Source organism: Tachyglossus aculeatus, chromosome 5, assembly GCF_015852505.1.
Source record: "Tachyglossus aculeatus isolate mTacAcu1 chromosome 5, mTacAcu1.pri, whole genome shotgun sequence".
Classification (NCBI taxonomy): Eukaryota; Metazoa; Chordata; class Mammalia; order Monotremata; family Tachyglossidae; genus Tachyglossus; species Tachyglossus aculeatus.
Window position 1 is genome coordinate 79,071,159 of NC_052070.1, and position 27,872 is coordinate 79,099,030.

Consider the following 27,872-nt stretch of genomic DNA (forward strand, 5'->3'; position numbering starts at 1 on the left):
TGCTCTTTCCACTGAGCCACGCTGCTTAAGACCGAGTCCTATGCGGGATGGGGACGGTGGCCAAACCGGTTTGCTTGGATCCACCCTAGCGTTTAGCACAGTGTCTGGCGCATAATAAGCACTTAGATACCGTAACACTTATAATTCTGTAATTCTATTCATTCTGATGGTATTGACACTCGTCTGTTTGTTTTGTTGTCCGTCCGTCCCCCATTCTAGACTGTGAGCCCATTGTTGGGTAGGGACTGTCTCTATCTGTTGCCGTTTTGTACTTCCCAAGCGCTTGGTACAGTGCTCTGCACCCAGTAAGCGCTCAATAAATACAAATGAATGAATGATCAAATAGTAAATCATTTATTGAGCACTTACTTTGTGCAGAGCCTTCCTTCCGGTCCATAGAACAGCATCTCTTTGCGGCTTTTAGCTCACCGATAGGACCCTCAGAATCCACTCCACGGACATACCCACACAACCCCCTCCCCACCTCGCACTTTAAAAACTCCTCCGCATCCAATCATCCCATTTCCTGGAGACAAATACTCCCTGTAAATGCATTCTGCCGGCCTCCCTTCCCGGAACCCAACCTGCTGCTTTTCTCCTTGACTTTGGCCTGGTTTCGATCATGGCTGAGTAAGGAAGCCCTTAAATGAGGGCGCCGGCCAGCCACTCCAGCAGCCGAATCCCCACCCTGCAATCTCTCACTGTTAAAGGAGATTCCCACCTCATTCCTGGCCCCACTTCCATAACCAGCCCCATTCCCTCTTCCAGAATCACTCCGACTTGTCTCCCCTCTTTGCTTGCCTCTTGTCGTCTTAACACCTTGTCCCAGCTCTGGCCCTGAAACCAACCAGTCCTGTTTTCTTCTCCTGGCTCGTGGCACTGGCTTCCCGTCTACGCCCTCGCCTCCGGGCCCCGCTACGCAACCTTCGAAAGGAGAGATCAGGGAAGTTAATCAAAACGCAGTGCGCTCGGCCCAGACCCCACCGAGCTGCGCGTAAACCACCACCGCTGCCACTCAGATATGTTCCAAACGTGATGGATTTATTTTGTTTCGATCCGATACTGAAGCCTTCACTTCAGCAGAGAGAACAATTTAATAAATGGGCATGGAAAGTGGTGCAGGACTTGCAGGATGTAATATACAAACGAGAAGGCTGGACAGACCATTTCCTTCAGAGCATGACGCTACACTGTTGATGAAGAGCAGTTTTAAAATAACACTGGAGGAACTGAAGTGTGGCACAACATTACAACTTCCATGCATGCCTTCAGGTATCTGCCCTAATGCCGGGTTCACAATCTCAAGATTTCAGTGGGGGAAGAGTGAGGAAGGGGGTATAACAACAACTCTTTGGAAGAATAAAAAGTTCACACTTTGCCATTTCACAGAATAATCTTAAGGCCAAAACATATAGGTCTGTTTCCCTAAATATCCAGGAACGGATCTGGTACTTTTCTAACCACTAAATTAAGCTTCCAGTTCAAATCCCAACCCAACCTTGTGACCTCCTGCATTAAAGTTCTTGCCGTCAACCAGAGCTGAGAGGGTCAGCTTTACACCTGGGGGGGGAAAAAAAAAATCTTAATTACGAATCTGAAAAGCAAAATGCAGTCATACAGACTTTCTGTAAACAGCTTACGACACTTAGAAGAATCGACAATTCCAACAAAACCTGGGCAGGTTAAATATCCTTCGAACCCCACCTGATGATGACTTAAACCCAGTTTTAAATGGAGTTTGAATGAAGACCTAGGAGACTTAAATTCTCAGTTAAGCAAACAAAGATCACCCCAATGTACTATATCTTCATTAAGGACAAAGAACATTTTTATAAGCATTATAAAAATTATTAGTCCTTATAATTATTATTTTACTTAACCAAAAGATGATGATTCTGTAATGACATAATGGGAAGGAAGGTATAGACTAGGAAAAGCCTTAACTGTGAGGATGGAAGTCAGAGAGGGCGGTTGCCAAACTTCCTATAAGCATTTTCTATAAGCATTTCCCCTTCCTTCCTCTCCCCCTCGTCCCCCTCTCCATCCCCCTCATCTTACCTCCTTCCCTTCCCTACAGCACCTGTATATATGTTTGTACATATTTATTACTCTATTTTACTTGTACATATCTATTCTATTTATTTTATTTTGTTAGTATGTTTGGTTTTGTTCTCCGTCTCCCCCTTTTAGACTGTGAGCCCATTGTTGGGTAGGGACTGTCTCTGTATGTTGCCAACTTGTACTTCCCAAGCGCTTAGTACAGTGCTCTGCACACAGTAAGCGCTCAATAAATACGATTGATTGATTGATTGATTTTCTAGGATCCCTGTCAGACATCTAAGGGGCTAAATGGACTATTTATCAGCGCTTAGAACAGTGCTTTGCACATAGTAAGTGCTTAATAAACGCCATCATTATTATTATTATCACCTGACCGAATACGACATGTCACATTCTTACCACAACAGCTACAAAAGCCTTTTCATCTGAATCACACAGGTGTTCCTCACACCGGGTTCCAGGATAACAACTGATAATAATACACCTTTCAGAAACCCGATCCTGAAAGACGGGAGGTTCGCTTCAGTGTGACTTGACTCTGGGTCCCCCACAGAAGTTGGAGAGGAGGTCGGAAAAAATAGTTTCGTCCTAACACGGGCCCAACAGAAGCAAAACTGGAATGAGAAACCTTCTCGGTGAATGAATCTGTGTGTTACCCCTTACTGAAGCTGCAGGGAAGCTACGATCTGTACAGATCGTTCCCCTGCAATTTGATGGAGGGAAGGAAAACAGTGTGATCCTCCATCTCCGTCGGAGCTAAAGGGGAGCTAGGATCAATTTGGGCCACCCCCAACAACTTTATAAAAGTCAATTAATCAATGGCCTTTACTGACTGCTTACTCTGTACAGAGTAGCATAGGACTAAGTAGCAACAATGTATTAGGGGTTTTTTTTCTTTATTTTAATGGTACTTGAGAGTTTTCTATAGGCCAGACACTGTAATAATAATAATAATAATAATGGCATTTGTTAAGCACTATGTGCCAAGCACTGTTCTAAGCGCTGGGGAAGATTACAAGGTGATCAGGTTGTCCCACAGGGGGCTCGCAGTCTTCATCCCCATTTTACAGATGAGGTACCTGAGGCTCAGAGAAGTTAAATGACTTGCCCAAGGTCATACAGCAGACATGTGGCGGAGCCGGTATTCGAACCCATAACCTCTGACTCCAAAGCCCGAGCTCTTTCCACTGAGCCACGCTCACTGTACTAAGCAATCAATCAATCAATCGTATTTATTGAGCGCTGTGTGCAGAGCACTGTACTAAGCGCTTGGGAAGTACAAGTTGGATACCAACTAATCAGATTGGACACAGTCCCTGCCCAACGAGGGGCTCAGTCTTAGTCCCCAGTTGACAGATGAGTTCACTGAAGCACAGAGAAGTCGAGTGACTTGCCCAAGGTCACACAGCAGACAAGAGGCAGAGCCGGGACTAGAACCTAGCTCCTTCTACCGCCCAGGCCCATGCTCTATTCACTAGGCCACGCCAGTTAATTAGCACATCACATATAAAGTTCACTTCATTCTTTAACTGTAAATGCTGAACTTGATGTAGCTGCAAACTACATTAAATAAATAAATGAATGGTTAAATTGATTATCTGTGCTGTGTTAATAAACTTCAAGGAAATGGTCAAATAAGGAAGACTCCTCGAAACAGACCACTTTTCCCCACAGCCTTCTTGAATGTCCAACTGGTACTGTCAGTTGTTTTGGGGTTATTTTCCCCTTAATTCTACTGAAACGGAGGTCGACCACAACAATTTCTGATAACACAGCGGTTGGCAAGAATCCAACTACCAGGCTGTCGGAGGAATGCTTGCATTTAGGATTTCTTTGGCAATGCCCTAAGAGAGAGGAGTAACCCCACATTACTAGTACCTTGTCGCTTACTTACCAGGTCGAAGCGTTTGAGTGTACCCAATTCCAATCAAGCTGGCGTTATTCACTTTCGCCTAGAGCGCAGAAAGACAGAAATTAGAAAACTCTCTTCAAGGAGGCCTGTCAATGAACCCTTTCGGAAGGCAGGACCATGGTTAACCGCGACTGGCTGGGGCAGTGAAGAACTGTCGGGTCCAAAGCCCCCCAGACGGTCTGGCCACACTTCCAGATGAGGGGCACAACTTTGCACGTCTAGTTGTGTCCCACGTACGCAAGGGCACCGCTGCCATGGCCTTGCCAGAAGTTACCTTCCCATATGCAGCTCTATGCTGAGCGACCAGCCCCGAATAGCTGGACCTCGGGACGGTATTAGTACTCTCTAAACTGTAAGCTGCTACCTATTTCTACCTACCGTCTTCTGTATTTGAGGGTAAATTCCTCAGGGCAGCAGTAACGTCTTTTATTTTCACGCTCCTCACGCTGTGAGCGCTCAGTAACTTTGGTTGCAACTGTCAGAGAAAGCTAGTCGGCCACCTAAATTTCCCTCCATTCATTTGTATCCTATGATTTATTTATTACCCCATTACCATCTATCGACCTCCCCCACACCCAAGGGTGCAGCAGCAGCCCAGTCAGGACGTCCCCTGCCCCTTTCATGGTCCAGAGAGATGCAAACTTCCCCACTGCAAGCTGGAAAGGAGGTGAGAGAAAGGAGACAGTATATAATCCTAACCAGGGGGCAGGGAGTTGTAATCCAGAAGTAGAGGGAGGGTAGCAATGGAGGAATGGAAGGTGAAGCTTTGGGTATATAAGCAGCTTCTCCTGGTGCATCCACCAATGAATGGCATGCTTACTGTGAAAAATGCACTGTATTAAGCATGTGGGAGAATATAAAACAGTTAATCCCTGCCCACGGGATCTTACAATCTAATGGGGGACGCAGACATTGAAATAAATTAGGGGACACAGCAGAGTTCATGCTGCATTAATGCTCCTAGGTCAGTAAGGCTGTGCTCTGTAACAATTAATACACTAACCCAGGACCTGAAAGAACAGACTATAGGGTGATCTTGCACCCAAACCATAATTGGAAGAATCTGTCTGATAATTTTTCATTATATCAGGTTTTTACTTCATCCTTTAACATACTTAAATCACTCTGAAATGTGAACGGCAATGTTCACAGCAAACAGCTTACAACACTCAATGGTAGTGTTACCTCTGACTCACTGAGATCTCACCAAAATTGAACTAAGGGCAAAGAACACCCACAAGAGACCATTCATTTACAACATCCAGCCAAAAGTATGACAGAGACAGCAACTGCCCATTTAAATAACATTCTTACAGATACAGAAGTTTTCGAATCCAGCTTGTATTTGGCGGCAATCCCAAAGCGAGTATTGTTACTGCCGGCGGTCCAAGCGAGATTTACTGAAGTTTCAACTTTTTCATTAACTTTCTGGTAGATGGAACCACCAAATTCAGTGCCGTCATTCCTGTTGTATGAGAGAAAAGGAAAGTTATGAAAATGTGATCCATTCAAGCTATTAAGCTTGAGAAATACTAACCAGGAACTTTTTTTGTGTTTGTGCAAATTTCTGAAAATTGAGCAGCTCTTGAATAAAAAAAAATCCACCTCTGGTTTGGTTATGGCTCGGTTATATTTAAAACTCTCCACTCATCCTCCAATTGAGATGGCAAAGGCCAGAGTAGGCGTTACCAACTTTTCCCATTTCCAAGACATAGTTCAATTATACAGATGACACAAATGGCTACCTTGAAAATCTGATGTCAAGAGTTTCTTTCAGATTTACCAAGAATTCTGAGATTCTGAAACAAGGCTCAATCCTAAATTTTGCTCTGATATCTTATGCTCCAACCGAGAGATCCGAATTCAAGAGTAAACCTAGTTCTACACTGCATTCATGACAATCTGGGAGAACTTCCCCTACCACTATCTACTCCATTACCTTGATTTCTATTTAAGTGATCAACTCACACCAAGTACCCCTAAAACTTCTTTAATTTCAGTCTTAAATGTATTCTAGCCATGTCAATTCCACCTGGCAGGTTGCACCACTATTCGACTGACACTGGTTTTTGCTCAAACGGTGACCTAAAAATACAAAGGAAGGGGGGGAGGAAGGAATTTCCCTTGTCTTTGGAAGCTTCGTCACTTCTAAACCATGCCTTGGCTTTTCACCCCTGGCTTGATAAGCAGTGCCCTTTAGAGAAACTTCATTCAAATGGTCACTAATCTTATTTAAAAACTTATCTCTCGTCCTAGGTGAAATTTTATGAGCTTCCTTGGAATAGCTTGAGAAAATTTCTCAGCTCATTATATGTTGCCAACTTGTACTTCCCAAGCGCTTAGTACAGTGCTCTGCACACAGTAAGCGCTCAATAAATACGATTGATTGATTATCCATGGCTATGAAGTTAGCAGCAAAGCCAGATATCCCATAGCTGTGAGCTCACCAACCAAAATAATGCTTACTTTCGATCAGATATAACCCATCTAAAGTTTTCAGACTTTCCGCATTTTAGCCTACACCTATGAAGGCTCAAATTAGGCGGCAGACTTTTAACATTTGCCTCAACTTCTTTCTCTAAAGCCGACCAAAACTGCTCATTCAATACACCCTTTCCACTTTCCAGTTTTGATGGGTGGTTCTCGTGTCTTTCCAAGGTTGAATTCCATCTTCTGCTTTCCAAATCTGAAAGCCTCACTTTTACAAAAGGGTAAAACAGGACATGACATGCATCAGTATACAATGGCATAATAATCAATTTATACTAGTCTTAGCGAACTAAGGAACCAAATGGAGTGGACACTCCTCACCACATAACTGGAAGACAACCCCGGGATCTTATTAATCAGCTGTTGTCACCTAATCACCAGTGATTACCATCTGCAGAGGCACCATGTCCCAAATAGATTATCCCAAACCCCAGTTCTTGGCAGAACAGAATTAAAGCCAGAAATCAGTGCCTTAATCAGACCGCTCTAATGCACAGACAAGGTTACACCTTTTCTAGATTCCCCAAGTGATACACAGCTCAATGAGACACGATAGCAGACACCCGAAATGTAAACACTCACACATTAGTATGCAACTGGAAGTCGGCGGCCTTGTAGCCTAGGGCAAAATTATTCTGCGCCAGTTTGGATTTGGCTGTGTCAAAACTCATCTGGTAGCCAGCAAGCCAGCCTTCGTAGCCGAGCACGGCCCAACCGTGAATAGTTGGTCCAGCCAGGTCAATGTCAACATTACATCCAACATTGATGCATTCCCGCTTATAAGAAGTCTTCAACTTCCCACTCTTCTTTCTGAAAGAGAAACATTTGATCTTGTGATGATTTACAGCAAATGCGACGTTACCTTTCCCCTTCTCTACTTTTATTTCAGTCCTCAAATTCTTCACTTACAAAAGAAGTACAAGCAGGGAAGTGGTTTCAGATTTCTTAGCACTCCAAGTACATAATTAACAATGAACATGTCAAAGAGCTCCAAAACCAAGCTACCCTGGATTGTAGACGAGCCCCTAAATCTGATGCTTTAAAACAAGCTCTTTTCCATAGCACAGGGCCCTGTCGGCTTTCCACTCTTCCTTCAAAGCCTGTGTGGTTACGTCTGTCCTGCTCCTTCATTCAGTTTCAAGAACATTCACCTTAATTTTCGCAAAGAGAAGAAATGGTTGCTTCATTTCCCTGGTCAGCTTGATACTCTTACTGCCCAAAGGCAAAGTGGATTTTGGTTTTTTTTCCTGCCTTGCACTGAAGCTATACTCACTACAACCCAATTACACCAGCTGGGTCACCCGAGGAAATGAACAGCTGTAGGACAAACTGAAATTGGGAAACTGAAAGCAAGAAAAACAGAGGAAATGATTTAAGCATACAGTAAAAGAAAAGCCCCAGCCAATCCTGCACTCCAGCAGAAAGAAAGGCGTCATTGCTGACGAAAAGAGCAGCATGCCCTGCTGCAACCAGAAAAGGAGTGCCTCCGTTGGAGCAGAAGCTCTTTAGAGGTTGTGAAACAAAGCAAAAATCAAAAAAAGCACCAGATGCTGCAAACATCAAACACGACAGGACAGTCTTTTGTATGTGTACAATAATAATAATAATAATGGCATTTATTAAGCGCTTACTATGTGCAAAGCACTGTTCTAAGCGCTGGGGGATACAAGGTGATCAGGTTGTCCCACGTGGGGCTCACAGTCTTAATCCCATTTTACAGATGAGGTAACTGAGGCACAGAGAAGTTAAGTGGCTTGCCCAAGGCCCCACGGCTGACAATGCAGCAAGTACTGTAGAGCTGGCACTGGCCCTTTCTGTCAAACACTCACTCGTATGTGAACTGCACCATTAGTAGTGTCTTCTCTGAGTAGAAAGGACAGATATATGTATGGAGGAAAGGATTCTACAGTTAGGGGGACTTCAAAGCTCAAGAAAGGCGAGGGATGGAGGGAGAGAGATCGATCAAATATAAGTGAATAGGTGTGCCACTTGCATTTGTAGAAATGTCAATTTTAAGGTAACCTGTTTTCTGGGATTAAAGTTAGCTTCGGAAAAAAAAAGCAGGGAGGTAATGAGGCCCAATGTAAAGAACATTCATTCATTCATTCGATCGTATTTATTGAGCACTTACTGTGTGCAGAGCACTGGACTAAGCGCTTGAGAAGTACAAGTTGGCAACATAGAGAGACAGGCTCACAGTCTACAAGGAACATGAAACTAGAAATGCCTAAGACTCCGGTTCTAATAGCAGCTCTGTCAGTGGCCTGCTCTATTACCATATAACATCTCTGCCTCAGTTCCTTCGTTTGTAAAATGCAAACAATAAAGCTGCTTTCCCATTCTCAGAAAGGTCTCGATGAGAGTCTGGATCTCATCTGATTATGATGAATTTTACCCTAATAGTAGTGTTTCGTAAAGGCTCAATAGACTGCTCATATTTATTGCCCATTTTAGAGATGCAAGAATAGGTGAGATTTTTAAAAGCTATTTCCACATGTTTACTAGGTCAAGGATAAAATTCATAACCTGAAAGGTCACATGACACAAACGATTGGTCAAGTTTTCTAATGTTTCCAAATGGGCATTTTGGACAGACAGACTTGGGTCCTGAAGACTGTACCTTAAATCAAAACATATGTTAGAATCAATTTTCTCTTAGGAACAGTGTGGAGAGAGAGGTTCTTGAACCACGGGGTTACTTATTTTTAACAAAAGTATCTAGATGTATGCAATCAGTTACAGATGAGTTAAATACTTATATTAATTTTTCCATATGCACACACAGTTTCCAAAATCGGGTGGCCAACTTCTACTCCATTTAGACTGTGAGCCCACTGTTGGGTAGGGACTGTCTCTATATGTTGCCAATTTGTACTTCCCAAGCGCTTAGTACAGTGCTCTGCACATAGTAAGCGCTCAATAAATACGATTGATGATGACTGGCAGTAAAGTGGGCATACTAACAGTCCCAAGCAATCAGGTAACGTAAACCCTTGGCTCGCTCCTATTTTTTTTTTTTGATGGTATTTGTTAAACACTTGACTATGTCAGGCACTGCACAAGTGCTGAGGTAGATACAAGATATAATAATGGGATTTGTTAAGCACTTACTATGTGCCAAGCACTGTTCTAAGCACTGATGTTGCCAACTTGTACTTCCCAAGCGCTTAGTACAGTGTTCTGCACACAGTAAGCGCTCAAGAAATACGATTGATTGATTGATGTGTGGGACACAGTTCCTTTCCCGCATAAAGGCTCACAGTCTTAATCTCCATTTTACTGATGAGGTAATTGAGGCACAGAGAAGTTAAGTGACTTGTCCAAGGTCACACAGCAAACAAGTGGCAAGCTGGAATTAGAACCCAAGTCCTGACTCCCAAGACCATGCTCTCTCCATTAGGCCAGGCTGCCTGTTCCTTTTTAAGTTTTTCTCCCTATTTCTTCTTCAACTGAAGCTTTTAAAATGATCTCCCCAATTCTCTCACAACTCTTGTATGAATGGTCGGCACCCCGAGAGCCAGGGCCATAAAATGGGCTGGTATCGTACAACAATAATAATAATAATAATAATAATAATGGCATTTATTAAGCACTTACTATGTGCAAAGCACTGTTCTAAGCACTGGGGAGGTTCCAACGTGATCAGGTTGTCCCGCGGGGGGCTCACAGTCTTAACCCCCATTTTACAGATGAGGTACAACCGAAACAGGGTGTACGTTTCAAGACATAAGTGCATATTAGTCCATTTTAAACATCCTAAATCAGAGGCTGCACTTTGAAACAGAGGGTGATGCAATTTTCCTAAGGAACTATCGTGAAAACACTACTTCAAAAACACGCTTATCCTAAACTCTGCCAAATCCAAGAACGTTGTACCTCCTTGCAGATTAACTTCTACAAATAATTAAATGATGGAATAGGAAAGCCACTACCGCTTGTTATCGATGACAGAGAAATAATGTCTCTTTATACTGAGCTTCAAAGAGATAGGGGGTCAAAAAGGCACCATTTCGGGTCCTTTTGGCCCTGAACGGACCAACTTTCTGGTCTTATCAGAGATGCAGGTTGAGCAAAGTCTGAGAGTCCAGTTCAGAAAACCGTGGAGGTGATCGCCCCAGTGGAGTGGGCACCTGTGATTCTAATACCACTCCTCAGTGGTATTAATTAATTAATTCACTATCGGAAAAAAAAAGATCCGTAGAATTACGTTTCAGAAAAACTTTAGTGCTCGATTTATAGAGCTTTAAACATTTTCTACCCAAATTCCCTGATGGTTAAATGTGTTTTGTTAGCCCCTATCCATTTTTGCACCTAGGTTTCTATTAACAATAATAACAACGAATAATATTATGGTACTTGTTGAGTGCTTACTACATGCCAGAATTCTTAAGCCCCATCTTTGACCGCCCCCAATGCCAACCCCAATTCCTTCAATTTTAGAATATTCCCTCCTTGTTTTACTCCTTAACACAATACCCTAATTCCTAGGTTCGCTGTCCTCAGAGACTCTCCCATAAACATTAGACACCACTAGACTTCCAAAAGAACTTGGCAAAATACTGTGTTGAAGACAATTACCCTGTGTTTGGTACGAATAGGGTGTCAAGGGTCACCTTCAACCCCTCGGCCAACTGCAAAAGACAGAGAGAGATGTTAATATTACTAAGAAAATTAACTTAACCAGCTCTAAATTCCCAAACTTCATTTTGAAGAGAATGGTACATCAACACAAAGGTCAGCACAAAAAACTTTTACAAAATTCATTTCTAATCGAAATGCTTCGCAAAGAGACAAATTAATAATGTGAAAAACTTACTAACAATTATCAAAACCTTTTGCAAACGAGGCCCATGTAGTGCTACAGTGTCAGAAGACAACTATTTTTACTAATATCGGGCTCCACTGTGGTTTAGTGGAAAGAGCGTGGGCTTGGGAGCCAGAGATCATGGGTTCGAATCCCGCTCAGCCACTTGTTAGCTGTGTGACTTTGGGCAAGTCACTTAACTTCTCTGTGCCTCTGTGAATGTTATTCATTCAATCGTATTTATTGAGCGCTTACTGAGTGCAGAGCACTGTACTAAGCGCTTGGAAAGTCCAAGTTGGCAACATATAGATATGGTCCCTACCCAACAACGGGCTCACAGCCTAGAAATATAATATAAATATAATAATATATAACATATAATTATATATAACATATTTGTATATAATATATTACATTATATATTGTATAATTAATCATATATCATAATATAACTAATATAAAACCTTAATATCAAAAATCTAAGTACCTACAGCAAAGGCACTGTGTTGGGGCTTTTGCTCTGAACAGAGCCAAACTTAGTATTCATTCAATCGTATTTATTAAGCACTTACTGTTTGCAAAGCACTGTACTAAGCGCTTGGGAAGAACAAGCTGATAATCAATCTGTGCAAATATATGCAAGTGCTATATATACAACAGACATGTGGTGAGGCCAGGATTAGAATTCGGCTCCTTCTGACTCCCAAACCCCTGCTCTACCCACTGAGCCACGCTGCCCACTCTGTGGTTAATAAATATTAAACACCGCTTCTTAAACTTAGGTAACCCAGCCTGTTTTAATTCAGAAGCGGTTTTAAACCGTTGAAAAACGGTTTACAATGCAGTTTATGGAAAATGGACAAAATACATGTTCTAGGGGCATTTTTCTGCATAGTGACTTCGAAGTTCTAAAACCCAATTTGTTTCATATGCACGACATAGAACGGTTAATGAATTCAGAAATGGTTTTAAACCGTTGAAAAACGGTTTAAAATGCAGTTTATGGAAAATGGACAAAATACATGTTCTAGGGGCATTTTTCTGCATAGTGACTTGGAAGTTCTAAAACCCAATTTGTTTCATATGCATAACAATATAGAATGGTTAATGTGGTAAGCAATTTGCACAGCAACAGCTCACTCTGCATCCCCTTTATAAGCCACAAACATTTGTGCATTTGACTACACCTAGAAAGGAGCACACATCTACTATACTGTAATGATTATAAATTGTTAATCCTATTCTAAGCCCGCTAAGGACACTGAAGCAGTTCAACCTCCAGCCTCCTCTTACCTTATCCTCAAGGGTGATTTCTGTCCCCAGAGTATTATCTGTGTTCCATTTTTGGGTGAAGGTAAGTCCATAGGGTAGGATCTTGTATTTTGTCTCTAAATGACCGGATGCTTTGCCAGTATCAGTGTTTGAGTGTCCAGATGTTGAAAATTCCTATTAAAATGAAAAAAAAGTGCTTTCATTTAAGGGTTAAAACACCAGATTACACTTAAATATTCAAAAACAGCTGTAAACACAACACAGTCTTAGATGACTATAGCCCATGCACCTTACCATGAGACAAAAAGTCCATTATTTCCCAAATTTCCTACTCTATCTCCACCTATTGAATATTTTAATATTTTTCTGTACCTTTCACTCACCCCCCAATACACTCAATCAGCTGAACCCCCATATAAATATACCTATGGGGAGAATTTCAAACCCTTCAAGAAGAGTTACCAAACTGGAGAAATGAATGCATTTGTACTGCTTCTTCCTGTTCCTGGTGTTCGTGTATAATTTTTGTCCACCTCCCCAATTAGACTGTAAACTCACTGAGATCGGAGAACAGGTTCTTCCCTCTGGTGTATTCTCCCAAGTGTTTGGTTGAACTCAGCAGATGCCCCATAACCAATCTTGACTGATCTTGAAAACCTCAGTGAATTCATAGGGAAAGACCTCCAAATCTCTGATCCCCCTGATATTCTAGCTCTGGAGGTTCACCATGGAACAGAAATTTTCCCATTGTTACCATCAAGTAAGTTCTGATTCACCTTCAAAAAGTCTGCTCCTCCTTCAGTCCCAAAATACAGTCAGTTATTATGAACCCCTCTTTCTTATTCCCTCTTAATTTACCAATATTTTGCCAAATTTCTATTTCCACTATAATATAAGGCTCATTTTTATATCTCTACTAGCACACACAATTCCATCATAGCCTTAAAATAAACTCTTCCCAAAAAGGCTTCCTTCTTGAATTACGACCATGAACATACGGAAAAATCCATCTCCTTCCAGAGGGAAACAACATTTATCACCATTAAAATCAACGGTCGAGAGCGGATTTATGACTTTTTCTTGGGAACCTCTGTGACCAACTGCCAGCTTTTACTTGCTCCCACAGTTTGAATCCTACCATGAATACATTTCCTGTCTTTGACAGTCATGCTAGAAAAACACAACTGGACGGCTCTGGTCTACTTATCAACATCAAGCAGAAATTCTGAGAGATTATCACAAGGCACAGTTAGGTTAAACCCACAATTTAAAGTGCTACAATTTTAGCAAAACCAGGCAATTAGTTCATTTAGGAAGCCATCATGCTTTCTACTTAGCTCAGTAATAAAGATGCATTTTAAGGGCTTTTGCTCCTCATAAACCGCACTACCAGAGAAAAAGATGCGACCAGAAATATAAACTGATCGGAAAACCTTTGTCACAAAAGAATATTCCATATTTCATGTTTCCTTCTACATGTAGTTACTTTCGGAGCTCTTTCATATTTGAAAGATCTTTGCTGAGTAAAGTACTTGGGTTTTTTTAAAGGTTGTGTTATGCAAACAGGAATGTTTCTCTAAAACATTAAACGGGTAAACCATGTTAACTACCTTCTTAAAAAAGACATTGCAGCAATTCTTAGCTACAAAAAATAACAAAAACATTATTCCAATATAGATATCTTGGTATCCAGCCTGAGTATCTCATTTCTTCCCCAGCACTCAGCAAGCATGCAAATACCATAATTAGTATGGAAATCTAGAAAATGGAAAGGATGCCGACTTTCTACGGAATTCAGTATCACATGACAAATAAAAGCTATGAATACTAAAGCAAGCACATGCACATCCTTTTTTCTTTATTCTTACCAGCTGGATGAATAATCCACAACCACAGTTGCACAAAAAAGGTAAAATTGCAAAAGTTCAGTGATTAAAGGTAAATTCTGAGTTCCAGGCATTTCACATTTCCCTCTGAAAATCTATCATGGCATCATCAAGAGAGCTGCACAGTCTTTTAAAATGAACTTCAAAAAGATATGGACTTTGTAGATAAAACAAGTGCACGTATTTATAACACCTTCCTCGCTGGATGCAGTCTTACCACTGGCAGCTCCATCTCTGAACTGAAGGACAACTCTACTACACACACTGAGTGTGTGTGTGTATTTGTGTGTATAATTTTTGTGTGTGGTTCTGGAGCCAGGCACCTCCCTGCAACGGGGGGCTTTGGGGAGTGGCAGAGGGTCGGGAACTCCCTTCCACCTGGGAATTTCTTAGGGGTGGGTCAAGGATGGGAGTCCCTTTAGGGATAGCCCCTCAGGGGGCACGATCCTTGCGCCCCTGAGGATGCACATGTTGGGGTGTTGCAGGGGGAGCTTGCATCCTTAAAGGCGTTAGCAAGGTTAGGATGTAGCCTAAAAAGATGTGCTCGAACCCCAAAACTAACCTGTGTGTTCCTAGCCTTACTTTTTTTTTTTATAGCATTTATTAAGCGCTTACTATGCGCTGGTACTGAGGCAGCTGGACTAAAGATAAGAAGCCCCACTACACTCTAAGCTCTCAGAGCAAGAATCATAGCTACTTACTCTATTGTAGCGCTCAGTACAGGCCTCTGCAAAGAATAAGCATTCGATAAATACCACGATTTGACTGATCATGCAGGGGCGAAGGAATTAGAAAAAAGAGCAATATGGTGCCTGTGTTTTATGCAACGGCTCCATCTCCTTTCCCATGGCTAGTGTGCCTTTCAGCTTAAAGTCTCCAGCTGCAAGCTCTGAGAAACAAAAATCAAGTTCAAAGGGCATAATTATCATATGGATATCTGAACTGGACTGTGGGCTCATTGTGGGCGGGGACTGTGTCTTTATTGTTGTATTATACTCTCTCAAGCACTTAGTACAGTGCTCTGCATACAGTAAGCACTCGGTAAATATGATTGAATATGAATGCCAAAAAATTGCCCCCACTGCCTTTAGGCAAAAAGCATGCTTTGAAATGATATATCATCATCATCATCATCATCAATCGTATTTATTGAGCGCTTACTATGTGCAGAGCACTGTACTAAGCGCTTGGGAAGTACAAGTTGGCAACATATAGAGACAGTCCCTACCCAACAGTGGGCTCACAGTACATTTTGGGAGGGGAGGGACTGCTTTTGACTGGCACCTTTAGGAAATGAAACTTTCCCAAATCCCTTCGAACAAGATACTGTTCTGTTTATGGATATTTGTTGTGGGCAGGGAATGTGACGACCCTCTTGTATTGTACTCTCCCATACGATCAGTACAGGGCTCTGCACATAGTAGCGCTCAATAAATATCACCGATGATGGCATATACAATAAATGCTATATTATCCAGCCCTTTAACAACTAGACAGCTCAGTAACTGGCATCACTGCTATTAGTACAGTGCAATTTGAACTGATTGATTCCCTGTGGAATTAGCAGGGAGCATCGCCAAAGAATATAATCTTCTTGAGTTCTTTCCAGGTGGAATGAAGGAGGCTGATGAACTCTACCTGCATGGAGTTCCTCAAGTACCCTGCAAATGCTCAACAGTTGGCTGGTGGTGGATTGTGATTTCTGTGACCTGGATCCCGATTGAATAAAATGAATTCTTACATAGGCTGAATTCAGCTAATCAGTGAGTGCCCTTTCACCACTGATATTCTTTTCCAGGGCTAACAAGCATCAGTGGGGATTTTATTCCTCATTATGTGATTTCTAGCTAGCCCTCTGCATTACCTCTGGAAAATCTCCTTCCAAGAAGTTCTCAAACTGAACTTGTGAAGCAGAACTTTTGTCTTAGCCATTCCCTGCTATTCCCACTAAAGGGCTCTGCACATAGTAGCGCTCAATAAATATCATTGATGATGGTATATACAACAAATGCTATATTATCCAGCCCTTTAACAACTAGACAGCTCAGTAACTGGCATCACTGCTATTAGTACGGTGCAATTTGAACTGATTGATTCCCTGTGGAATTAGCAGGGAGCATTGCCAAAGATTATAATCTTCTTGAGTTCTTTCCAGGTGGAATGAAGGAGGCTAATGAACTCTACCTGCATGGAGTTCCTCAAGTACCCTGCAAATGCTCAACAGTTGGCTGGTGGTGGATTGTGATTTCTGTGACCTGGATCCCCAATGAATAAAATGAATTCTTACATAGGCTGAATTCAGCTAATCAGTGAGTGCCCTTTCACCACTGATATTCTTTTCCAGGGCTAACAAGCATCAGTGGGGATTTTATTCCTCATTATGTGATGTCTAGCTAGCCCTCTGCATTACCTCTGGAAAATCTCCTTCCAAGAGTTATTTCTCAAACTGACCTTGTGAAGCAGAACTTTCGACTTAGCCATTCCCTGCTATTCCCCCAGCACGCTACACAAGACTTTCTGTGTACACGAGTTTGTATGTTTTCACAACTGTAAAAGGTGTAGGGGCTTCAGATTTTCAGTGTTGGCCATATAAAGGTTATTTCTGGTCACTGTTTTGTTCCAAGCAGTATGGTTTAATGGAAAGAGCACAAGCCTGAGAGTCATGACATCAGGGTTCTAATCCCAGTTCTGCCATTTGCCTGCTGTGTGACCCTGGACACCTCATTCAACTTCTCTGCGCCTCACTTTCCTATTTGTAAAATGGGGATTCGATAGCTGTTATCTTTCCTACTTAAGACTGTGACCTCCATCTGGGACAGGTACTCTATCTGACCTGATTATCTTATACTTACTTCAGCACTAAGTACACTGCTTAGCTCACAGTACATGTTTAACAAACATAATAATAATAATACCATTGACTGTCAACTACTTTTTGGAAGTACAGATGTAGTTCCATGTTTCAGGGGATCGAATAATCCTGTTCTGTCCCAATTCTGTCTTCTGAATGACAGCTGAGGCACTTGAGAAAAAAAAAAACTAACCTGTTTGTTTCTGGGCTTACTTGGACTGAGGCAGCTGGACTAAAGATAAGAAGAAACCCCACTACACTCTAAGCTCTTTGAGAGCAAGGACCATAGCTACTTACTCTCTTATATTCTCCCAAGTGCTCAGTAGAATCCTCTGCACAGAATAAACATTCGATAAATACCATGATTTGACTGCTCATCCATGGGCGAAGGAATTAGAAAAAGGAGCAATATGATGCCTGTGTTTTGTGCAGTGGCTCTATCTCCTTTCCCATGGCTAAAATTGGCTGCCCCAGCCTAAGGAGTACAAAGAACAACTGAAGCCTGCAACCAAGGGACATTCATTTCAGTCAAAAGGCAGCCCCTACTTAAATGCCTACCTTAAACTGAATGAAACAAAAAATTGGGGAAAAGAAAGTATACTGCGTAAGAGAGAAAGTGCTGCCGGAACGTGAATTCCTTTCGCTGCATAACACTACTGACGCGAATACTTACCACACCACTGGAGGACTTGGTTTTCAGGTCTATTTTAACCATGCCAAATCCTGAAACAGAAAACAGATGAAGAAAAATAAGAATTTTACTACTCGCAAAGCAGAAATTCCTAATTGTTTGGACAGTTGCCACATAAAAAGTATGCGACAGGCTCTGTTTAACATTAATTAAGATTTCCATAACAATAATTTAACTGGCCATGAATCTCAGTAACTCAGGGATAGCTTAATTCCTCCTAAAAGAAAGCAATGCATTCAGAACGGCACAAAGCAGCACGGCTTAGTGGAAAGAGGTTCTAATTCCGGCATGGCACTAGCCTGCTGTGTCATCTTGGACAAGTCATTTCACTTCTCTGTACCTCATCTGTATAATGGGGACTAAGACTGTGAGCCCCACGAGGGACATGGACTGTGTCCAATCTGATTATCTTGTCGCTACCCCAGCACTTAGAACAGTGTCCGACACTTGGTAAGCACTTAAATGCCATTAAAAAAGCATCACTGAGTGCAAAGCATTGTATCAGGAGGTTGGGAAGTGCAACAGGTGCTTACAAGCTAATGAACGAGGAAATAGTATAATGGGAGAAGCAGAAACATGAATACCTGTTCTGCCTCCCGCTTACACTGTGATCCCCATGTGGGACAGGGAATATGTCCAACCTGATGATCTTTTATCAGCAGCAGCACTTACTACAGTGCTTAGCATATAGTAAGCATTTAAGTACCAGAGTTATTATTACTAGCAGTCTTCCTGCCTTATTTCCAAAATGAGAATCAAGGTTTGTGATGATGAATTTTGATGTGCGTAAATAGTTAAAAAGTCAAACTTCAGAAATATTCCCTAGCCAGTCAGGAAAACTGAATATTTTCACCATATAAACAGTGCCGGCTTTGTTCACTTACAAACGTCAATTCAGGAAGAGACACACCTACGCAAATGCTCAGAAAAAGAAATGTCAGAGTTTAGAGAGTATAACTAGAACCGTTCTGGTTTTAATAGTTTTAATATACTATTACTCTCCCACCACTTCAAAACACTTTACTACTAATAATAATAGTAGTAATAAAAAATATTTATTAAGCACTATGTGCCAAATGCTGTACTAAGTGCTAGGCAGTTACAATTCAGGTTGGATATAGACCCTATGCCACATGGGGCTCAGTCTACACAGGAGGGAGAACAGGTACTAATTCCCATTTTATAGACAAGGAAACTGAGGGACAGAGATTGTGACTTCCCTAGGGTCACAGAACATGCACATGACAGAGCCAGGATTAGAACCCAGTTGTCTCCCAGGCCTATACTCTTTCCAGTAGGCTATGCTGCTTCTTACATATTTTTAGTAAGTTTTACTAAGTTCTCCTTTCAATAGTGTTAGTAAGTCAATATTAATTTCCCTATTTTACTGGCCAAAAATCCACGTTGAGTCCACTTACCATATCCCTTGTTGAAAACATCCCTGGCAGCTTTCCCTAGGTCACAGTAATTTGGTGGGACAGCCATTTGGTCTTTAGGAAGAAATGGAACATATTCAATTTTAATACTCAGCATTGAAATAATTCAACCTCAAGTTTATTTCACATTTTAAAAATGCAATTATCTTACATAATGAGAATGGTTGTAATCTTTTATCTCGGTACACAAAAAAAGTCAAGTAAAAGTCCTGTCTAATTTCACATTATCAGATCAGAAATGGATTTAGTCTAACATCTGATGTACTATTTAGATGACTAAATCAATCAATGGTATTTAATGAGCGCTTACTGTGAGCAGAGCACTGCACTTGGAAGAGTACAATATAAGAGTCAGTAGAGACTGCCCACGATTTGAACAACATTCTAAAATGACTTCACAGATGGGCAACTACGAGATATCTAAATTTGCTAATACATTACCAGAGTATGACATCTAAAATGTCATTCATTACAATTATCTTAACAAGGAAAATGAACCAAACTTTAAAATCCATTCTATTTGCTATGTACAGGTACAGAAGGCTAACAATTAAACTACGGGAGATCTATATGTTCCCTGCAGAAGGAGCTTTCAGAGCACTTGGAAAATAGAAGATATTGTATGCTCACTGTGGGCAGGGAACACGTCTACCACCTCTGTTCTACTGTAACCTCCCAAGCGCTTAGTTCAGTCTCCGCACAAAGGAAGTGCTCAATAAATGCCCTTGATTGGAGGCGGCAAATCTTCCTACTTGCATTTAAAAGGAGAAAGGACAGTACATAAGTCATTGAATACAAATAACCATTAGAACATCAACATTTGACACAAATGGTTAAATTCTTAAGCTTCTAATTTTGATAAGTTTGCCACACACCCTTTTAAAAAACTCTTGAGAGTTAAGTCACAAATCTAAATAAAGAAAAGTGAACTGAAGTTATATGGTAAGTACAATCGTCTCAGGATTGCAATCTTTGCTGCTATGGAAATTCAGACTTTAAACTCATTTTGAGCAGGGAACATGCCTGCTATTTCTGCCGCATTGTACTCTCCCAAGCACTCAGGACAGGCCCTGACACATAGTAAGTGCTCAATAAATACCACTGATCGGTTGACTGAAAGAGCAAGTTAAACTAAGCTGCATTTATGTCATCTCCCTCTCATTCTACCAACATAAAAGACACTGGGGATCCCCATCTTCCTTGCCTGCCAACTGTAGCTAAGAGGCACAGGAGACCCAGCAGATTATGGTGGCAGCTACTGGAATCTGTGTTTTCAGCTGCTCCTGCTCCTCCTATTTTTGCTGGGCTGTTGCAGATGGGAATTCCCGATAGCCCAGCTGAAGAACAATAAGGGCAGGAGTAGATAAGGCAATCAACCAACCGGGGTATTTGAGCATTTACTTTGTGCAGAGGATTGCACCGTATTAACCAGGCTACGTGCTTAAGAAAAGAAATTACAGGTGCTATTCCCACATGACCACTGCAGTTGAAGGCTGCAGATGGAATTAATGCTGCAGTGGCACGTGGTCTCTGCCTCCAGTTTTCAGTGGCAATACCTAAAATTCTGTTCTTATCTGCTCTCCTCCACGACAATGTCTTTGGTAATCAATCCATCGTACCTGTTGACGGCCTACTATGTGCAAAGCACTGTACTAAGTTCTTGGGAGAGCGCAATACAACAGAATTAGCAGATACCTTTCCTGCCTACAACGAGTTTACAGTCTGCAATCTATGGTGTGGCCGAGTGGTAGGAATTGGGACTGGGGATGTAGCATTCAATTCCTGAGTGCACGAGTCAGTGTGGGGCAGCTGTCCTTGCCATCCCTGGTCATATTTCCCTCTATTTCTTCCTAGATCCACACAGAATGAGCAATCCCTACAACTAGCGATATCTTTGATTCGCTTCATGGACATCCACATACAAAAAACCATCTTGAATCAAGGATGAAAATGGGGTTTAAAAAAAAAATCAAATCCTGCAAGTCAAAAGTGATTTTATTGAAACTACCCATGGAGGATTCCTGACAATTGTCCATCCCAAACACTCAAACTCTTTTTTTAGTAGTTATGAAACATGATTACAGTGTGTTTGTGATCTAAAAACAAACAAAAAAAACACCCCACTTTGTAGATAGCTCCAAGCTTGTACTAGAATCTCTTAATAGTACCTACAAACTGGTTCGACTTGCACACAAACACTCAAATTCCAACAGGACTTTATCCCTAGGATGTGTCCCCTGTCATATCCTGTGCCCCAGCCAGGATTCCCTTTTTCCTGAAGAATGGGTTTCTGACCACTGCACAAAAATCTTGGCATTTAGCTCCTGTAGTTCTCAACCAGGAGAGATGGCAGTTGGTCTAAATTTCTTGATGACCCTTGGTTTCTCTTGAGAAGTCAGTCCCACGGCACCCTCAACCTCCCCTCTGAAATGAGAGTTCTTTAGATGTTATAGAGGCTATGAACTACACTAGCTTTCAGGGTCAGCCTGGCAAATACGGTGAAAGCTATTACCACTAAGTTATTTACATATTGACAATATCCTATGGCATACCTGGGGCCACTCTAGTTTTTTCTAAGATGCCCTAAGTAATCAAATAATGCAATTAGAACAGTCCTGGTTAAATTTTGCTTCGACTTCCCATCTTTTCTTATCCATCTTATCCTTATCTTGCCAACTTGTACTTCCCAAGCGCTTAGTACACTGCTCTGCACACAGTAAGTGCTCAATAAATATGATTGATTGATTGATCCATGTTAAACGCTTCCACATTTCAGCTGAGCATAGCTAGTATATGCTCAATTTAGGTCCAAAGAATTCTACGTTTTGTAGAAGAGACATTCTGGAATGGTGGAGGATTTTAACTCACTTTAATTTTCTCCACTCTTGCCCTACTCCCTACTTTCATAGACACAGAGGGCTGAAGGAAAGACATGTTACTAAAGATAATGCCCAGATTCAAAAAGTGGTGTGGTCAAACTACTTGTTCTCAAAGACAAAAGACAAGCACCCTCCACACCGGTTAAAGCACCCTACATTTAGTTTTTCAACTTTATTTCAAAGGATTACTGTTCAGCACTCTTTCCTTTTCCACCAAGATCATAACTATGGCTTCAGTTCAGAAATCCACCATACTGAAAACCTAATATCCTTTTGTTCTCCGCATATAATTTAAATACCTGTTCTTGTAATAAATAGTTTGTGACATTATGGCTCAATCAATCAACTTCAAAACTATTTAAACTGTAAGCACGTCCTGATGTCACCTTAGGACCTTTGACTGGAGCCTTGGTGCTTTTAGTAATAACTAACAGCTTTTATCAGCCTTCACAGATGTCTAATTATCTGATTTATAATTCTTACATAACATATTCAAAACAGCAGACACTTATTCTTGACCTAATTTTTAAAACTAGCCTTCTACAACATATACCTTGACTGCCTCTAGAGCACTCGAACATGTCTGAAGACATCTTCTCGGCTGTGAATTTACAAAAAGGATGTTTATCCCCTAAGACAAACCTGTCAAATATGGAAAAGATATGATGTTACAGTACAAAGGACAGTTTTTGCATGCAATCGTATCATAGTTATGGAATGAAATAAAATATTTTAAATTTCCACTTTCACACTGGGTTAAGGCTGTTCAATCTCACTGATGTAAAATTTACTGCCTGCAACTTTAATATTTCTAATTGATACTACTACTTTTACAAAAAATGTTTTCCCATGCTTGTACAAAATATTTATGGATAGTTTGTTAAATTATGAGCTATAAAACTGCTAAACTAGACTGCTAATACTGATAGTGTGCAGTATTTGCTTAGGATTAGCTTCTCTCATATTTTTGGGGGCCTGGACTCATTCTTGAAGAGTTTTCAAAATTTAGTGTTTAACTGTTTTCAGAGTTTCTCTCAAATGTGAATATGATGATGATTATGGTATTTTTAAGCGCTTACTATGTGCCAAGCACCGTTCTAAGCGCTGATACCATCTGGCTTCTTTATAGATCTATACTTCTCCCGGCTCTTTTTTTTTTCCTCATTCCTATGTAACCATATAGAATATTAACCCTTAAAAAAATTCGATGATGGCAGGGAGACTGGGCCTTACTGAAGCCAAACTTTTACGTTGATTTTAACGTGAGCATTTTGGCTCGAAGTGCCCTCTGAGGTAATGTATGTGCCCTTTTCTAGTCCTACAGAAAGGCAAATCACCAACTACATATTGCTCTGTGATATCTGCTTCACAATTTTCGGCTCTCCTATCATTAGAACAGTGCTTTGCACATAGTAAGCGCTTAATAAATGCCATTATTACTATTATTCCCTTTTGTATTTACAAACGAACCACTTAGTGCTTTGCACATAGTAAGCGCTTAATAAATGCCATTATCATTATTTGGACACCTGTCTACATGTTTTGTTTTGTGGTCTGTCTCCCCCCTCTAGACTGTGAGCCCGCTGTTGGGTAGGGACCGTCTCTATATTCATTTAATCATATTTCGGGAGCGCTTACCGTGTGCCGGGCACTGGACTAAGCGCTTATGTTGCCGACTTGTACTTCCCAAGCGCTTAGTCCAGTGCTCTGCACAAGGTAAGCACTCACTAAATACAACTGAATGAATTCCCAGTGCTATGCACACAGTAAGCGCTCACTAAATACGATTGAATGAATTCCCAGTGCTGTGTACACAGTAAGCGCTCACTAAATACGACTGAATGAATGAATTCCCAGTGCTCTACACAAGGTAAGTGCTCACTAAATACGACTGAATGAATGGATTCCCAGTGCTGTGCACACAGTAGGTGCTCACTAAATACGACTGACTGAATGAATTCCCAGTGCTGTGCACACAGTAAGCACTCACTAAATACGACTGAATGAATGAATTCCCAGTGCTGTGCACACAGTAAGCACTCACTAAGTACGATTGAATGAATGAATTCCCAGTGCTGTGCACACAGTAAGCACTCACTAAATACGACTGAATGAATGAATTCCCAGTGCTGTGCACACAGTAAGCGCTCACTAAATACGACTGACTGAATGAATTCCCAGTGCTGGGCACACAGTAAGCGCTAACTAAATAAGACTAAATGAATTTCCAGTGCTGTGCACACAGTAAGCGCTCACTAAATATGACTGAATGAATGAATTCCCAGTGCTGTGCACACAGTAAGCGCTCACTAAATACGACTGAAAGAATGAATTCCCAGTGCTGTGCACACAGTAAGCGCTCACTAAATACGACTGAATGAATGAATTCCCAGTGCTGTGCACACAGTAAGCGCTCACTAAATATGACTGACTGAATGAATTCCCAGTGCTGTGCACACAGTAAATGCTCACTAAATACGACTAAATGAATTTCCAGTGCTGTGCACACAGTAAGCACTCACTAAGTACGATTGAATGAATGAATTCCCAGTGCTGTGCACACAGTAAGCACTCACTAAATACGACTGAATGAATGAATTCCCAGTGCTGTGCACACAGTAAGCGCTCACTAAATACGACTGAATGAATTAATTCCCAGTGCTGTGCACACAGTAAGCGCTCACTAAATACGACTGAATGAATGAATTCCCAGTGCTCTGCACAAGGTAAGCGCTCACTAAATACGACTAAATGAATTTCCAGTGCTGTGCACACAGTAAGCGCTCACTAAATACGACTGAATGAATGAATTCCCAGTGCTGTGTACACAGTAAGCGCTCACTAAATACGACTGAATGAATTCCCAGTGCTCTGCACAAGGTAAGCGCTCACTAAATACGACAATGAATGGATTCCCAGTGCTGTGCACACAGTAAGCGCTCACTAAATACGACTGACTGAATGAATTCCCAGTGCTGGGCACACAGTAAGCGCTAACCAAATACGACTAAATGAATTTCCAGTGCTGTGCACACAGTAAGCGCTCACTAAATACGACTGAATGAATGAATTCCCAGTGCTCTGCACAAGGTAAGCGCTCACTAAATACGACAATGAATGGATTCCCAGTGCTGTGCACACAGTAAGCGCTCACTAAATACGACTGAATGAATGAATTCCCAGTGCTGTGCACACAGTAAGCGCTCACTAAATATGACTGACTGAATGAATTCCCAGTGCTGTGCACACAGTAAATGCTCACTAAATACGACTAAATGAATTTCCAGTGCTGTGCACACAGTAAGCGCTCACTAAGTACGACTGAATGAATGAATTCCCAGTGCTGTGCACACAGTAAGCGCTCACTAAATACGACTGAATAAATGAATTCCCAGTGCTCTGCACAAGGTAAGCGCTCACTAAATAGGACTGAATGAATTCCCAGTGCTGTGCACACAGTAAGCGCTCACTGAATATGACTGAATGAATTTCTGCTTCGAGGACCTGACTTGGGGACCTGGAGGGGGTCTTGAGGGGAAAAGGGGTTGACGGCCTGCAAGTTAAAACAGACACTGGCCAACTCCTCCCTTAAATCCCATTTCCTTTCGCCAACTACCGGAACTTGGGAAAAACGTGAGGCCTCCCTTAGCCAGTAGGCAGGGCCAATGCCCCCATTACTTATTCATTCATTCATTCAATCGTATTTAGTGAGCGCTTACTGTGTTACTCTATTTGTACATATTTATTCTATTTATTTTATTTTGTTAATATGTTTTGTTTTGTTCTCTGCCTCCCCCTTCTAGACTGTGAGCCCGCTGTTGGGTAGGGACCATCTCTATATGTTGTCAACTTGTACTTCCCAAGCGCTTAGTACAGTGTTCTGCACACAGTAAGCGCTCAATAAATACAATTGAATGAACGAATGAATGAAAGTGTGCAGAGCACTGTACTAAGCGCTTGGGAAGTACAAGTTGGCAACATATAGAGACGGTCCCTACCCAACAGTAGGCTCACAGTCTACAAGGGGGAGACCTGTATATATGTTTGTATGTATTTATTACTCTATTTCACTTGTACATGTTTATTCTACTTATTTTATTTTGTTAACATGTTTTGTTTTGTTCTCTGTCTCCCCCTTCTAAACTGTGAGCCCACTGTTGGGTAGGGACCGTCTCTACATGTTGCCAACTTGTACTTCCCAAGCACTTAGTACAGTGTTCTGCACACAGTAAGTGCTCAATAAATACGATTGAATGAGTGAATGAATGGAAGTGTGCAGAGCACTGTACTAAGCGCTTGGGAAGTCCAAGTTGGCAACATATAGAGACGGTCCCTACCCAACAGCGGGCTCACAGTCTACAAGGGGGAGACCTGTATATATGTATATATGTTTGTACGTATTTATTATTCTATTTATTTCACTTGTATATATCTATTCTATTTATTTTATTTTGTTAATATGTTTTGTTTTGTTCTCTGCCTCCCCCTTCTAGACTGTGAGCCCGCTGTTGGGTAGGGACCGTCTCTAGATGTTGCCAATTTGTACTTCCCAAGCGCTTAGTACAGTGCTCTGCACACAGTAAGCGCTCAATAAATACAACTGAATGAATGGAAGTGTGCACACAGTAAGCGCTGCACACAGTAAGGGCTCAATAAATACGACAATGAATGACTGAATGAATGAAAGTGTGCACACAGTAAGGGCTCAATAAATACGACTGAACGAATACTCAATAAATAAGTACTTCCCAAGCGCTTAGTACAGTGCTCTGCACACAGTAAGTGCTCAATAAATACGACTGAATGAATGAAAGTGTGCACACAGTAAGGGCTCAATAAATACGACTGAATGAAAGTGTGCACACAGTAAGCGCTCAATAAATATAACAATGAATGAAAGCGTGCAGAGCACTGTACTAAGCGCTTGGGAAGTCCAAGTTGGCAACATCTAGAGACGGTCCCTACCCAACGGCAGGCTCACAGTCGAGAAGGGGGCCACAGACAACAAAACATATTAACAAAATGGAACAGGTGGCTCTCTGGCACCGACCCAAGCCTATTCTCCCTGGGGACATACCAGGCTCCTTAAAATGGAAAGGAGAGAGGGAGATAGTCATATTTATTACTCTATTTATTTATTTATTTTCCTTGTACCTATCTATTCTATTTATTTTATTTTGTTAGTATGTTTGGTTTTGTTCTCTGCCTCCCCCTTCTAGACTGTGAGCCCACTGTTGGGTAGGGACTCCCTCGCCCCCCCCTCCATCCCCCCGTCTTACCTCCTTCCCTTCCCCACAGCACCTGTATATATGGATATATGTTTGTACATATTTATTACTCTATTTATGTATTTTCCTTGTACATATCTATTCTATTTATTTCATTATGTTAGTATGTTTGGTTTTGTTCTCTGTCTCCCCCTTTTAGACTGTGAGCCCACTGCTGGGTCGGGACCGTCTCTATATGTTGCCAACTTGGACTTCCCAAGCGCTTAGTCCAGTGCTCCGCACACAGTAAGCGCTCAATAAAAACGATTGATTGATTGACTGACTGATTGACTGTCTGTATATGTTGCCAACTTGTACTTCCC

The 27,872-nt window shown here is 41.5% G+C and overlaps 1 protein-coding gene across 4 annotated transcripts in view; it reads right to left on the reverse strand.

Moving 5' to 3' along the window:
• Positions 1-1,020: 1,020 nt before the first annotated feature.
• Positions 1,021-27,872, reverse strand: part of VDAC3 (voltage dependent anion channel 3) — a 30,323-nt gene continuing 3,471 nt past the window's right edge. The window contains exons 2-11 of one of the 4 annotated variants that reach the window (XM_038746390.1): positions 22,836-22,924; positions 19,386-19,457; positions 17,950-17,999; positions 14,408-14,410; positions 12,561-12,713; positions 11,042-11,094; positions 7,046-7,273; positions 5,288-5,438; positions 3,956-4,013; positions 1,021-1,560 (exon numbers count right to left, since the gene is read on the reverse strand). In XM_038746390.1, the coding sequence (XP_038602318.1) occupies positions 1,469-1,560; positions 3,956-4,013; positions 5,288-5,438; positions 7,046-7,273; positions 11,042-11,094; positions 12,561-12,713; positions 14,408-14,410; positions 17,950-17,999; positions 19,386-19,457; positions 22,836-22,875 (900 nt within the window). In that variant the 5' untranslated portion in view covers positions 22,876-22,924 and the 3' untranslated portion in view covers positions 1,021-1,468. The remainder of the gene's footprint in view (positions 1,561-3,955; positions 4,014-5,287; positions 5,439-7,045; positions 7,274-11,041; positions 11,095-12,560; positions 12,714-14,407; positions 14,411-17,949; positions 18,000-19,385; positions 19,458-22,835; positions 22,925-27,872) is intronic. The other 3 variants (XM_038746393.1, XM_038746391.1, XM_038746394.1) reach the window with 3 other exon arrangements.